Source organism: Silurus aristotelis, assembly GCF_946808225.1.
Source record: "Silurus aristotelis genome assembly, chromosome: 6".
NCBI lineage: Eukaryota > Metazoa > Chordata > Actinopteri > Siluriformes > Siluridae > Silurus > Silurus aristotelis.
The window spans coordinates 27,936,315-27,952,333 of NC_139579.1; the positions used below are offsets into that span (position 1 = coordinate 27,936,315).

General features: G+C 38.6%; 1 protein-coding gene and 1 long non-coding RNA gene across 3 annotated transcripts in view; one reads left to right on the top strand and one right to left on the bottom strand.

Moving 5' to 3' along the window:
• Positions 1 to 16,019, bottom strand: part of LOC310727961 — a 222,422-nt gene that overhangs the window by 77,139 nt on the left and 129,264 nt on the right. The window lies entirely within an intron of this gene.
• ryr2b (ryanodine receptor 2b (cardiac)) overlaps positions 1 to 16,019 on the top strand; it is a 97,285-nt gene that overhangs the window by 66,799 nt on the left and 14,467 nt on the right. For both annotated transcript variants that reach the window (XM_083544504.1, XM_083544505.1), the window contains exons 83-94: positions 731 to 819; positions 1,191 to 1,319; positions 2,346 to 2,450; positions 2,793 to 2,874; positions 3,087 to 3,616; positions 5,557 to 6,354; positions 11,113 to 11,180; positions 12,773 to 12,920; positions 13,540 to 13,626; positions 14,496 to 14,669; positions 15,187 to 15,317; positions 15,412 to 15,454. In XM_083544504.1, coding sequence (XP_083400630.1) covers positions 731 to 819; positions 1,191 to 1,319; positions 2,346 to 2,450; positions 2,793 to 2,874; positions 3,087 to 3,616; positions 5,557 to 6,354; positions 11,113 to 11,180; positions 12,773 to 12,920; positions 13,540 to 13,626; positions 14,496 to 14,669; positions 15,187 to 15,317; positions 15,412 to 15,454 — 2,384 coding nt within the window. The remainder of the gene's footprint in view (positions 1 to 730; positions 820 to 1,190; positions 1,320 to 2,345; positions 2,451 to 2,792; positions 2,875 to 3,086; positions 3,617 to 5,556; positions 6,355 to 11,112; positions 11,181 to 12,772; positions 12,921 to 13,539; positions 13,627 to 14,495; positions 14,670 to 15,186; positions 15,318 to 15,411; positions 15,455 to 16,019) is intronic.

The following is a 16,019-nucleotide window of genomic DNA, read 5'->3' on the forward strand; positions in this document are numbered from 1 at the left end:
TATATATATATATATATATATAAATACAACATTTGTAATGACAATGTCGAAGAATATTAGTTATTTAGTTTCATGATTTTATTTTCATCTATTTTCATATACATCATATATCAGAGAGCATAAGCATCAGCTTTTTCTATTTAAACTCACTTGATATTTGTTTTTATACATTTTTTTATTTTTAATTATTAAATAGATTTCTTTAGTATTACACCCTTACTGATCCTTCAATATTTATATATATTTCAGCAAGTAAAGGCCAATAGTGGCAGTCTAGGATTTAAATATTTAACCTGATGGGTTTCTAATGGTGCCTATTCGCACCCAACATGTTATTGATACAAATGCCAATGGTTATAGAAAAACGCTATTGGAATCCCCTTCACCCGCCCACCCCCCACCCCCATTTCTCCCCCATTCCCCTAAATAATTTATGTGAAAAGTGTGAAAATGCCACTCTATCTGTATTTCTTCACTCTATGAATCAGTGAGAGCCAAAAGACTCTGAAATTCTGATTGGGTACTGAACACATGGCATGTGCAATAATATTATAGAGCCTAAGAGCCAGTAATCAAGTTTTCAGACCATAATATGGCATAGGATGGTGGTTTAGATATTGCTAGTGGGTTTTCATTTCTGCAGAAAAGCTTCATTAAACAATGTGTTTTCGAACTCTATAATGGTCTGCTATGCTGTTCAAAATATCTAAACTGGTTTTTCTCATGACAGAGCTTCAGAACTATCTGAGAAGTCAGACAGGAAACAATACCACAGTAAATATAGTCATCTCCACTGTGGACTACCTGCTCCGATTACAGGTGAATCAACACTGTGAGCTCAACTAAAGGGACGGGAACATGGGTTAAATGTGTGGGTTTTTTTCCTTTTAGGAATCACTGAGAACAATTAAGTTGCATTAATTTACAAGGGCAATATGGAGCTGTTGATGTTCTGTACATGTGTGACTGTTAAATATAGTAATAAAATATAGTATAGTAATAATCTGCACTAGTGAATATACCATAGTGATTACACATTAGTGAATATATAATATACAATATGCAGTAATGAATTTGCAGTGGTAAAGTACTATATACTATACTATAGTACTAATAGTTACTATATAGTAGTACTGTATATGTAGTAATGAATATACAGTAGAAGGTTAATAACCGTGTGTTGTGTTTAGGAGTCCATCAGTGACTTTTACTGGTATTACTCTGGGAAAGATGTGATTGATGAACACGGCCAGCGCAACTTCTCCAAAGCCATCAGGGTGGCCAAACAGGTCTTTAACACCCTCACAGAATACATCCAGGTAAGCACATTATTGAACACAATAAAAAACAATACATGCATCAGTTTTTCTAGGCTTTTTATTTTAATTAAATTACATACCAGAAAATACCTGTCTATCTGATCTAATCTGATATTAGTGTGGGCTAAAATCCAGGCCTTTTAATGAACACATTGTATGTCTCATGCCAAGGTGATGGGTTACTGTAAAATAATTGTCATGCCATTTCATCATAACCATCTTAACTTTACAATATTATAGCATAATGCATAGTAGCACTAGGAGTCGGAAATGTATGGATAGCTATGCGGACAAACATTAGTTACCAATTCAATGCAAACCAGACACTGCATATAAGACCCTCATAAACTATGGCTACTGATTTTTTTAGAAATTAGACAATAGTGAAAAAAAAAACCCGTTTAATCATTAAAATAACTTTATACATTACGTCTCATTGTTTTATAAATGTTGACAAAACAAGAGAAGTAAAACTGTATACTATATTTTAACACTACTATTACAAGATCATTTGGGGAAAGTAGTAATTGGTTAAGAAGTTAAGAAGAAAAATAGAATGCTTCAGGAAATGTTAGATTATTTTTGTCAAATTTTTATTTCTTTGTGTGCATCTTTTTATTTATGTATTTTATTTTTTTTATTTTTTTTAGAGAATGTCTTAACCTACTTTTCTGCCCATCATGATTTTCATACTTTTATACCCATATCTCACTATACCACTTCCACACTAGCTGCATTGTTAATATCCTAACATGTTAAGGTTTACATATACACCTACATTATACTGTATTGCCAAAAGTTTGCGGACACCTGGTCATAAGTATGGTATGTGCTTTTTTTAAGCATTGCATTCCACATTTAGTCCCAATTTGCTCATGCAATTCCATCCAATCGTCTGGGAAGATGTTCCATGTAGTAGAACCACATATGGCAGGAAAGGTCAGGTGTCCCAATACTTTTGGCAACATAGTGTAACACAAAATTGGAAAGTGAAATGTTGCATGACAAATCATTAACTTTTTTAAGGGTCCATGCACCGGCAACCAGCAGAGTTTGGCCCACAGTCGGTTGTGGGATGCTGTGGTCGGCTTCCTCCACGTCTTTGCTCACATGCAGATGAAGCTTTCTCAGGTCTGCATAACAAAACTTTACTACAAAAAAAAATATATTTATTTGTTCTTGTAAAATCTTTAAAAACCCCAGATTTGATGGTGAGGGAGCTATTGAAATGTGGAATAAATCTGAATGCTTAATTATTAAGGTGAAAACATTGGCGTATGTCATTACCACTTGTTTGACCTTTATGCAGAATGTAATATGACTATAAATAACAGACGATCAAGGAAACAGACTGTGCTATTTACAGGGTATTCTTGACAGCAAATGTCAGTCTCTGGTGAGCTGACATATAAAATGCTTTTAATAAAAGTAAGCTCAGAATACTGTGAGGTGACAATTTTGTGCTACATCTAGGATTCGAGTCAGATCGAGCTGCTGAAGGAACTTATGGATTTGCTGAAAGATATGGTGGTGATGCTTTTGTCTATGCTAGAAGGTAATATAAATATTTTTTTCTTTAATGAGTAGAGATTACAAAATCAATGTACGATGAAATGGTTACCACTCAAAGGTTTCTTGTCCAATCTATATTTAAGTAACTTGATGTGCATTGTTATAACATCTTGACTTTATTTCAAACAATCAAATCAAAATACCATAATTTAGTGGAATAGAGTATCTTTATACACATGGTGGTGTGTTTTCCAGGCAATGTTGTGAACGGCACGATTGGCAAGCAGATGGTTGACATGCTGGTGGAGTCATCCAGCAATGTGGAAATTATCCTCACATTCTTCGACATGTTCCTAAAACTCAAAGACCTTATATCTTCTGATGCCTACAAAGAATATGACCCTGATGGACAAGGGCTTATATCTAAGAAAGACTTCCAGAAGGCCATGGAGGGCTACAAACGCTACACACCTTCAGAGAGGAAATTCATCTTGTCTTGTGTGGAGACGACCGAGAGCAAGCTCCTGGACTATCGTGCATTTATGGCACGTTTTCACGAACCGGCCAAAGATATCGGTTTCAACGTGGCCGTCCTATTGACCAACCTGTCGGAGCACATGCCGCACGATGCCCGGTTGCGGAACTTTCTGGAGTTAGCTGACAGCGTGCTCAGGTATTTCCAGCCTCACCTGGGCAGGATTGAGATCATGGGAAGTGGTAAACGGGTCGAGAGGGTGTACTTTGAAATTAGCGAGTCGAGCCGGATGCAATGGGAGAAACCACAGGTAATGGAGACATTTCTCTACATAAGCTAAATCTGTTTATATTATAAAACAGAGGTCCACAATCTATGGCCGCAGGTCGAATACGGCCAGTCACCACATTTGAAACGTCCATCACAGCCATGCCAGGGACATATTTAGAATCAAAGACATATCTGTTGGCTTTTAAAATTAAATTCAACTTAGTTATTAATAGAGGTCGAGGCACCGATTGCTGGAACTACCGGCCTTTGGCAAAAATCCAAATTGTTAGTTTTTCCGGCTGCTGGTCAGCTGTCATTACAAGAGCAGCCTCTAGTGGTGAATCACTGACACCACGTGCGATTTGTGTTTATATACGAGACCACGTGCTGCACAAAGAGAGCTATATTTATTATTTTTTTTTAAAAATTATTATTTAATTATGTTCATAAACGAATACATTCATGTTTATTGCCTTTAGCACATTTTCATAATTCTGTTCTCTTTTTATTTTGGTAAAAATTTTCTGTACTCTTTTACACGGTGTGTTTTTTTTTTTTTTTATCCATTAAAAAGAATATCGGTAAATAAATCGGCTATCGGCAAGTAAGAGCCAACCTAGCTATCAGTATCTTTAAAATCCACTGTCAGACGATTTTCAATTATTAATAATAAAATCTCCACAATAATACTGGTAGTGATTTCGCCCCATGCCATTTTCTGTTACAGACTGACCCGGCCCCCCATTATAGAACAGAAAAATGATGCGGCTCAAAAGATTGTGGAACCCTGTTGTACAACATTTAGTAGACTTTGTTTTCGAATATTTTATTGCATGGTAAATGGATTGATGCACAACCTGTACACATACTCAAATATTGTTAGGCAGAGTATAATACAGTATAATGTAATACATAGGCAGGGAAATACTATTTGTCATTTATGACCAAAGGATCATAATTGGAGATTGCCTGAGATTTGCATGAGAGATGTTCTAGTCTAACTAGTACATGAACTGAGTAGCCTACATTCTACACTCACATGATTGTATTTTATACACTGTTAAAATAATGACGGATGGAAGCAGTTTTTTTGCAGTAAACCACCAAATGCTACAATAAATTGTCAGAATAAATTGTTAGACTTCCTTCATCAGTCTTTATTTTCCATCCTGTGAGTTTGATCTTGTTTAACAGCAGGTGCTTGTGTTTCTTAATGATGGTGTAGATGCTTTTGAAATGGAATGGAATAATCAGCATAAGCAGCACTCAATTCTGATTATGAAGAACTTGTGGTAGTGTAAACATGGGTGTAACCTTTTCAACCCAAGTGGCCAGAATGACTAATGTGTGTAAAGTAAAAACCATTGTGAAATATAGAATTGATAATAATAAAAGTGGAAGCTAAGAAGCTAAAACATCATACTTACACCAATCAGTCATAACATTATATCATTATGAGCGGTGAAGTAAATAACACCGATTATCTCTTTATCATTGCACCTGTTAGTGGGTGGGATTTATTAGGCAGCACGTGAACATTTTGTTCTCAAAGTTAATGGTTTTTGAAGCAGGAAAAATGGGAAAGCATATGGATTTGAGCGAGTTTGACAAGGCCCAAATTGTGATGGCTAGACGACTGGGTCAAAGCATCTCCAAAACTGCAGATCTTGTGTGCTGTTCCTGGTCTGCAGTGGTCAGCATCTATCAAAAGTGATCCAAAGAAGGGTCATGGGCAGTTAAGGCTCATTAATGCACATGGGGAGCGAAGGCTGGACCTTGTGGTCTGATCCAACAGACGAGCTCCTGTAGCTCAAATTGCTGAAGAAGTTAATGCTGTTAATGCTCGACAGGTCAGAGGTACACAATATTAGAGAGGTAGTAATAATGTTATGCCTAATTGGTGGCCATGAATTATGCCTGTTTGGTGTATATTGTAATTATCATCTGCCTTGTGATAAACATTTGAATAATTTGCTCTAGGTCAAGGAGAGCAAGCACAAATTCATCTTTGGCATCATTAATGAGGGAGGAGAAAAGGAAAAAATGGAGCTCTTTGTGAACTTCTGTGAGGACACCATCTTTGAGATGCAGCTGGCCGCCCAGATCTCTGCTTCCGACCGTGACGAGGAAATGATAGAAACCGAGAAGGATGGAGTGGACAAAAAGAAAGACGAGCAGGATAAAAACCCTTCTATAGATAATGATGGCACTAAAAACGTGCAGAAATGCTTTTCTCTAAAGATAGAGCTGATGAAACAGCTTCTCCTGACTCCTTTTAGTGGCCTGATGATGATAATGTGGCTCCTTTCTATAAGGAACATAAAGAGGCAGATAAAGAGGATGACAGTGAAGAGTCTTGTTTTGGTTATCGCCCACTTCTTCCAGAGGACTTTCTCAGTCGTTTGTCACGCTATCTTAGGCACCATTTGCTTTTTCCTTCACATCCTTTACCTTGTCTTTCTCAGTGGTTGTATCATAGAGTTTGCCAAAGAGACCAAACTCTCAGATTTTTTTAACGATTTGTCAGATCCGACGCTGGATGATGTCACAGGGCAAAACGAAGGGGTAACCCATGTGGTCAAAGGTCCAAAACGGTCTATATCATCCCAGGGTGAGCTTCAAGCGATGACTCTGGATTTATCGGCTGTGTCCAGAAACCCTCAGCTACTTACTGACATATTTGGTCTCCAGTTACGAAAGGAAGGTGGACAGTACATGCTACTTAGTCAAGATTCCAACACCAGCATGAGTGATGTAATGGATCTTTCTAAAAATCAGGTCAGTACAGTACAGCACATACATATCACAGTAATGTCGTCTGATCTAAAGAACGTATTCAGCATTTATAATCGAGTAACTACACTGAAATGCAACTAAACACACACAGGAAACTTGTACACAGCATTTCCAGTAATATCTTGTGTACTACAAATAGTATTGTTTATTACTAATGGTTAGATTTGTGGTGTTAGACCGCTACAATTATTTTTGTTTAGCTACCCTGGTCCTTTTTACGAAGCCAAGCTTGATTTTATTTAGAAATACTAGCTGCCAGCTAGTAATAGTCAGATTTCTTTCTGATACAAGAACAAATTATATTTAGAAATCCTAGTTGTGCATACTAGTCATAGCTGTTATTTATATCTCATTTTGATACAAGAACTTATCTGATTTAGCATTTATCAAATAAATGAGTATGGCTAGCTACAGCTATGTTATTCAGATCCTTTTTTGGTATGAGTGAGGATGCTGTTTTTAGTTATTTTCTAGTCATTTTAGTTAAATATGTTTTTGATACAAGTGCACATTCTGTTTTCTTAAATCGTGATCCTCTTTTTATGTTTTTATATATCATGCTAGCTTGCACAAGCCAGTGCACTCTTAGTGCTGGTCCCAAGCCCGGGTAAATGGGGAGGGTTGCGTTAGTAAGGGCATTCAGCGTAAAACATGTGCCAAATCAAATATGCGGATCACAAATGAGAATTTCATACCGGATCGGTCGAGGCCCGGGTTAACAACGACCGCCACAGGTATCGTTAGCCGACAGGGTACCGGTGGAAATTGGGCTACTGTTGGCTGAAGGAGGAGAAGGAGAGGTGGAAGACGTCTACGGAGATGGCAGGGAAAGGAGCAGTGTAGGAGAGTGGAGGTTCGGGTTGGTACTTTAAATGTTGGTACTATGACGGGTAAAGGGAGAGAGATAGCTGATATGATGGAGAGGAGAAAGGTAGATATGTTGTGTGTTCAGGAGACCAAGTGGAAAGGGAGTAAGGCCAGGTACATTGGAGGTGGGTTTAAACTGTTTTATCATGGTGTGGATGGAAAGAGAAATGGTGTAGGGGTGATTCTGAAGGAAGAGTACAGTAAGAGTGTAGTGGAGGTGAAGAGAGTTTCTGATAGGGTGATGATCGTGAAGGTGGAAGTTGAAGGGATGATGATAAATGTCATCAGTGCCTATGCTCCACAAGTTGGCTGTGAGATGGAGGAGAAGGAAAGATTCTGGAGTGAATTAGACTAAGTGGTAGATGGTGTACCTAGGAAAGAACGATTGGTGATTGGGGAAGACTTTAATGGACATGTAGGTGAAGGGAACAGAAGGGATGAGGAGGTGATGGGTAGGTATGGTTTTAAGGAGAGGAATGTGGAAGGGTAGATGGTGGTAGATTTTGCTAAAAGGATGGAAATGGCAGTGGTAAACACGTATTTTAAGAAGAAGGAGGATCATAGGGTGACGTATAAGAGTGGAGGAAGGTGCACACAGGTGGACTATGTGCTATGCAGGAGATGCAACCTGAAGAAGATTGGAGACTGTAAGGTGTTGGCAGGGGACAGTGTAGCTAGACAGCATCGGATGGTGGTCTGTAGGATGGTTTTGGAGGTGGAGAAGAAGAGGATGAGAGTGAGGACTGAAAGAAGAATAAGATGGTGGAAACTGAAGGAGGAAGAGTGTAGTGTGAGGTTCAGGGAAGAGGTCAGACAGGGCTCAGTGGTGGTGAAGAGGTGCTGGATGATTGGGCAACTACTGCAGGAGTGTTGAGGGAGGCAGCTAGAAAAGTACTTGGGGTGACATCTGGAAATAGAAAGCAAGACAAGGAGACGTGGTGGTGGAATGAGGAAGTGCAGGAGAGCATAAGGAGAAAGAGGTTGGCAAAACAGAAGTGGGATAGACAGAGTGATGAGAAGAGTAGGCAGGAGTACAAGGAGATGCGGCAGCAGGTTAAAAGGGATGTGGCGAAAGCCAAGGAAAAGGCATATGAGGAGCTGTATGAGAGGTTGGACACTAAGGAAGGAGAAAAGGATTTATACCGATTGGCCAGGCAGAGGGACCGAGCTGGGAAGGATGTGCTGCAAGTTAGAGCAATAAAGGATGGAGAGGGAAATGTGTTGACTAGTGAGGAGAGTGTGTTGAGAAGGTGGAGGGAGTATTTTGAGCAGCTGAAGAATGAGGAAAATCAGAGAGAGAGAAGGTTGGATGATGTGGAGTTGGTGAAGCAGGATGTAGATAGGATTAGTAAGGAGGAAGTGAGAGCAGCGATTAAGAGGATGAAGAATGGAAAGTCGGTTGGACCAGATGACATACCGGTAGAAGCATGGAGATGTTTAGGAGAGATGGCAGTGGAGTTTTTAACCAGATTGTTTTACAGGATTTTGGAAGGTGAGAAGATGCCTGAGGAATGGAGAAGGAGTGTGCTGGTACCGATCTTTAAGCATAAGGGAGATGTGCAGACTTGCAGTAACTACAGGGAATTAAGTTGATCAGTCACACCATGAAGTTATGGGAAAGAGTAGTGGAAGCCAGGCTGAGAGAAGAGGTGACCATCTGTGAGCAACAGTATGGTTTCATGCCGAGGAAGAGCACCACAGACGCATTATTTGCTTTGAGGATGTTGATGGAGAAGTATAGAGAAGGACAGAAGGAATTGCATTGTGTATTTTTTGGATTTAGAGAAAGCGTACAACAGAGTGCCAAGAGAGGAGTTGTGGTATTGTATGAGGAAGTCAGGTGTGTCAGAGAAGTATGTGAGGGTGGTGCAGGACATGTATGAGGACAGTGTGACGGCAGTGAAGTGTGCAGTAGGAAAGTCAGACTGGTTCAGGGTGAAGGTTGGACTGCATCAAGGATCGGCCCTGAGCCCTTTCCTGTTTGCAGTGGTGATGGACAGGTTGACGGACGAGGTCAGACATGAGTCTCCCTGGACTATGATGTTTGCAGATGATATTGTGATTTGTGGTGAGAGTAGGGAGCAGGTTGAGAAGAGCCTGGAGAGGTGGAGATATGCGCTGGAGAGAAGGGGAATGAAAGTCAGTAGGAGTAAGACAGAGTACATGTGTGTGAATGAGAGGGAGGGTAGTGGAGTGATGCGGTTGCAGGGAGAAGAGGTGGAGAAGGTGGAGGAGTTCAGGTACCTGGGGTCAACAATGCAAAGTAATGGAGAGTGTGTTAGAGAAGTAAAGAAAAGAGTGCAGGCAGGGTGGAGTGGGTGAAGAAGAGTAACGGGAGTAATTTGTGATATAGGGGTATCTGCAAGAATGAAAGGGAAAGTTTATAGGACTGTGGTGAGACCTGCGATGTTGTATGGATTAGAGACAGTGGCATTGAGTAAAAGACAGGAGATGGAGCTGGAGGTAGCAGAGCTGAAGATGTTAAGGTTTTCGTTGGGAGTGACGAGGATGGACAAGATTAGAAATGAGTTTATTAGAGAGAAAGCGCATGTAGGATGTTTGGTGACAAGGTGAGGGAGGCGAGATTGAGATGGTTTGGACATGTGCAGAGGAGGGACATGAATTATATTGGTAGAAGAATGCTAAGGATGGAGCCACCAGGTAGGAGGAAAAGAGGAAGGCCAAGGATGAGGTTCATGGATGTGGTGAGGGAAGACATGCAGGTAGTTGGTGTGAAAGAGGCAAATGTAGAGGACAGGGTGGTATGGAGACGGATGTTCCGCTGTGGCGACCCCTAATGGGAGCAGCAGAAAGAAGAAGATGCTAGCTTGCTAACCATAGACATCACAGCTTGTTTATATAAGAACAAATCTTTTCAAAAGAGTAAGCAGCAAATAGTTAGCCATAACGATTTTACTCAGGTGTTTTGTTCTGATATGAAAGAAAATACACTATTTAAAAACTGTTTTTGTTTTTTTTTGCTAATATGCCAGCTTTCTTGTCTTCACCTAACACTAACCCTTTTTGGTACAAGAGGTAAAACATAAATAAGTGAATGAATAAATGAACGGATAAATAAATAAATATTCTAGCTGCATTAATAGAATCATAATAGTATTTATTCAGATGTTAGATCAAGGACTAATACAAGGAGTTTTGATCCAAGACGCATGCTAACAAGCCATAGCTGTGCGAGCCAGATTGCTGCTCTTTCTCTCTGAGAAAATCCTAATAGTATTATATTCTAAGATATTAGATAGCTATTTGTTATTTTTTTTGCCAGAATTTAATATACAAATCTCTGCATTGTGCATGTATGTCTAGATGTCCTTTTAAAACAAACGCATGTTTTTGTTTTTAATTTAAAATTCACTTAGATAGCAGTATAATAATATGATATGATAACAAGAGCAAGAAACTTTTTGGGTCAAATATTATAATACTTACATACACTGTATAAATTATTAGGCTTATTGGTACATTTCTAGCTTTGTAGATAAACTATATAGACGAAAACCTGACTACCTTGTATGTGCATTTTGAACATCCCATTCCACATTTAGTTCCTATTTGCTGTTATAATAACCTCCACTCTTCTGGTTAGATGTTCGCCCAGATTCTGGAGTGTTCTTGTGGAGATTTGTGGTCTTTCATTCACAAGGGTGTTAGTAGTGTTATGTACTGATGTAGGTGAGGTGAGGAGGCCTGGGGTGCAGTAAGTGTTCCAATTCATCCTAAAGGTGTTTAACAGGGTTGAGGTTAGAGCGCTTTAGCAGGCCACTCAAGGTCTGTTTGTGTGCCTTCAGCTTTGTCCATGTTCGTCCAGATATTGATATACATTTTACAGTTATTCAAATTTGTGTGTGCCAATAGGTTGTGGTGTCTGAGGAGGATTTGGAAGAGGAGGATGAAGAGAAGCACTCAGAGACTGAAAAAGCTGAGTATGTGCCTTTTTTTTGCCAACAACATAAAGCATTTATTCCATCTGCATTAGACAGATCTTATTGACTGAACACTAGCGGATTCATTTAGGATGTCGTATAAATCAGATTTTTTGCAGTAAATCTGAAAGCTTGCGTGTAAGCATTGTTCTCTAGAATTCCTACCAACATTTCAGGAGAACTAATATGCCTAAAGCTCCACTTTACTTCCACTTAAAGTCAGATAATTGATCATTTGTCAGAAAGTGCAGACAGATGCAAATGCAGACAAACATTTTACAGACTGTTGTGAATTGGCGCAAGTGTAGGCATTAAACAGGGTGCGGCTTCCCAAACACTGGTGAACTGAGCATTGTGCATAGGCAGCGCCACGCAAACTGTCAGTCAGAGCGCAGTCACACTGTCGATGCACGACATGTGATGATGCCATGTTAGAGTGCAGGATAAAGTTTGTTAAGCTAAATTTCAATCCATAACACAGACAGTAAAAAATCCAAATCAGCATTATAAAAATCACAATGCAAAATCAGGCAAAAGTCTACCAACTGGCTAACAAAATACACATGGGCAAGACTATATCACTAACAGGAAAGGAAATAAGTTTGGTAACAAAGTCACAACACAACTGAACAAAGGCTTGGTAAAAGTCAGGAAACACGAGAAAGACTGAATGTAATACTGGACATCACGTAGTTTGTGTGAATTAAAGTCTTTTGAGTAGTGTGTGTCTAATTGGGCATGCTTGGGATCAAACAGAATAAGACATTGGAATAGTCTGTGTTCCTGTTTAAGTGAAAATAACACCTACATGGAACTGGAGCATGTAACTGGCTAAGAGCTGACACTATTTTTTATTTTTATTTTTGTGTGATAAAAAAAAAAACTACTGATATTATACATTACAAATGTCTATATAAAATCATTCATATGCCGTTATAATGCTTCAATTTATCATGCTTAAAAATTTTTTACGAGTTGCCCATTACAGGTTACTTCATCATGAAAAAAGGAAATTCCTTTGTAATTCCCGCTCGAAAATCAGTCACAACAGATCGAGTAGATAAAAGTGAATGAGGAATCGTTTTTTAGAAAGTTCTCATGCCACTGACATGGATACTAATTAAATCTTTTAAGAGTCGCAATACCTAATTGGCATCACCCTCACATTTACACTACAAAAAACTAATATATTTTAGTAAATTTTAATGTGTTTAGTATGGATTCAAATGTATATTGCCCATTTTGTGATATAGTACATAAAAAAAAAAAAAAAAAAAAAAAAAACTATTTCTAGATGCTTTTATCCAATTAAATTTCCTGAAGTAATTGTGAGAGCCATGCTTAGCAGGTAAGCATTTGGAGAGGAGTGTGTGTACCCTATGATTTTCTGTGGTGGAAAGACCAATAATATCATGTGATGTAACTACACCGATCAGGCATAACTTTATTACCGGTGAATGAATAACACTGATTATCTTGCAAAAAAAGTTGCAACATCTGTCCACAACTGTGGACATCTAAACTCAGTTTACGCTGCCTGCGTATAGCTTAGATCAATAGCAGCAAAAGAATAAAAGCTGTGTGTTTCGTAGGGGTGAGGATGATGAGAAGAAGGACAAGAGGAAAGTAGCTAAGGCAAAACGCAGATCCAGGAGAAAGAGTTTGCACAAAGCAGCGGAGACTGAGGTTCAAGAATCGTTGACGTGGAAAATGATCGACTCCCAGAAGACAAAACTGCTCGTAAGGCGGAACCATGTGTCATCTTTTTTTTTTTTTTTTTTTTCGCTGTCATTGTGTCTCTGGTCTGTCGGGTTCTTTCGTTCCACTCCGGTTCCATACAGCCTCGTAGCTCATATCGTATCCATATCAGGATTACAAAAGAGCTTATTTAATATGCGTCCTCCTTGATAGAAGTTCTCCACACATCATTTCTCTGACAAAATATGCAAATGTACACTAGCTTAGTGGGGAGGGGAAATGTCAAAACATGGCAGGGATTTTTTTATGCTACATGAGCAGACATTTTCTTTCTGATGTGAACACGCTGCCCAGATTGGATTGTATGTAGGTGTGAATAAAAGTGGTGTGATTCAGGCTGTGATCACATGATGTAACCTTTTTTTGAAATCAAATGTCAGGTATGTGAAAATTAAGCCGTGTGATGAGCATTTTATACTTATATTTTATACTTTATATATATTTTATACTATTTTTATTTAATTGTAATTTTTTTTTACATGTGCATTCTTCAGTATTGAACAGTCGTAAAAAGCATTTCACTAAATGTCATACGCTGTATGAATGTCTATGTGATGTAGAAGATTTGATTTGATTCGCACTAAATATCTGTGTCTTATAGAATTATTTCGCCAGGAATTTCTACAACATGCGTGTGCTGGCGCTGTGCGTGGCCTTCGGGATCAACTTCATTCTACTCTTCTACAAGGTAAAGCGTCTCAGTCTCGCACTCGCATGCATGATGAACAGAGTTCCTTCAAATGATTTCATTATGGTGTATTTAGTACACCAAGGGAAGTGGTAGATTGAGTACACACTAAGCTGCCACTCCTGTGCTCCAACCCCATCAGTTAAGTTGTAAGGTAATTTCGTGTACATAGATTTGACAATATTCTTCACTTTTTCCTTCGTTAAGATGATATTTAGAAGCCCCACTGAAACTCAATTTCTCAGACTCCTACCATTGGCTTTTCTTCATAGAACAGTAAGAATGGAGCAAGAGATTGACAGGTAGACATTGTACCAGTCTGTCGTGGTTAGACAGAGTTGAGTCGAAAGGCAAAAAAGTCAATATACTCATTAATCTACGTCTCAGCCCTCACCTAAGGTCATGAGCTCTGGGTAGTGACCGAAAGAATGTGGCTGCAGATACAAATAGCGGAAATGAGCTTCCTTTGCGAGGTGGCTTAGTTTTGAGGGCTTTAGAGATAGAGTGAGGACCTCAGACAATCAGAGAGACCTTTAATTAAAGTCACTGCTCCTGCGCATCGGAAGGAACTGTTTGACGTGGTTCCTGGATGCCTCCCTGGGGAGGTCCAACAGAGAGAAGATCTGGGGCAGATCAAGAAGAGATTATATTACAGGTTCCCCTGTGGAGATGCTGGAGGAGGTGGGTAGAGAGATTAGACTGACGACTCAGACCCAGATATATATAAGAAAATGGATGGATGGTGAATACATGGTATATATTTATAGAACAGATTTAATGTGTCACCTAGATGATAATTGGGTGATGAATTATCATTTGTAATTACTGGGAACTACTCAATAATAGCGTGATTGTTGTGCATGACCCAGGTTTCGTCTACTGATGCTGGCGATGTGGCCCTGTCTGACCTCAGCGATGAGAATCCTGACTCTGTACATTTTATTCTGGGAGAAAGTGGTTACATGAAGCCTGTCCTACACACTCTGGCTGTATTACACACTCTTATCTCCTTCTGCTCCATCATTGGCTATTACTGTCTGAAGGCAAGTGGCTGACTATACCCTTTATCTTATTATTAGCCTCGTTTTATTCTTCTAATACCCACGGATTATTGAATACTCAAGGGGGCTTCCGGGGGCTTTTCAGAGACAGAACACAAAATAACGCATTGAGGATTAAATAAAAACAGAATCCTGTGGAGATGATTGGTTAATGTGGGTCAATTCTTGATTCTGATTGGACAGCAGGCATTTATATATTTATATTATGGCTGCTGTAGTAAAAGCAGCTCCATGTTATCTAATAAAATTCTAGTAAAACTGTCATTGTGGTTTTAGTAAGAAGATATTTATTGAACATTTATGGAAGGAGTCTCCAGTGTCAGCATGTGAGGATCCAACTTTTTGTTACTTTCAAACTAAATGTGTTTGTTCAGCATGATAAATTATTAGACTGAGACTTGAAAGTACATGTTTTTATGAAGATGCTTCTTAAGAAAAATGATGTAAATATAAATATCAGTATTTTTACACCGTATTATTTTGGATTTATGAATTTCAGGTTCCATTGGTAGTGTTTAAGCGAGAGAAGGAGTTAGCACGTAAACTGGAGTTTGATGGTTTGTATGTCACAGGGCAACCAGCTGACGATGACATCAGGGGCCAGTGGGACCGACTCGCCATTAACACTCCGTAAGAGATTATACCCGACTAAATATTGTTCTTTAACTTTATTTATCAAAAATGTTAAAAATAATTTATTTATTTCATTTTTTCTTCTTTTTAGATCTTTTCCAAGTAATTATTGGGACAAGTTTGTGAAGAGAAAGGTACGGTAAAGTGTTGACTTAACACTGTATGAACACTAATGTGTATGAGCATTGGGCTGTTTTGCTCTTAATGCATTCTATGTAATGCAAGTAGTATACATGATAGTGGAAGTGGATGCAGTGCAGGGTAAGAACGGTTTATGTAAATTAACAGGGAACCAGTCCAGTTGATTGGCATACAGCAATACGTGGGTAGGGCACGAACTAGAAATGAAAACCAAGCTAAGGAAATGAAAAAATTTAACATGAAATTATATATATACTATATATTATATATATACCAATCAACTATATATATATATATATATATATATATATATATATATATATATATATATATATATATATATATATATATATACAGTACAGACCAAAAGTTTGGACACACCTGCTCATTCAAAGAGTTTTCTTTATTTTCATGACTATAAAAATTGTAGAGTCACACTGAAGGCATCAAAACTATGAATTAACACATGTGGAATTATACACATAACAAAAAAGTGAACTAAAAATATGTCATATTGTAGGTTCTTCAAAGTAGGCATCAAGAGAATGCCAAGAGTGT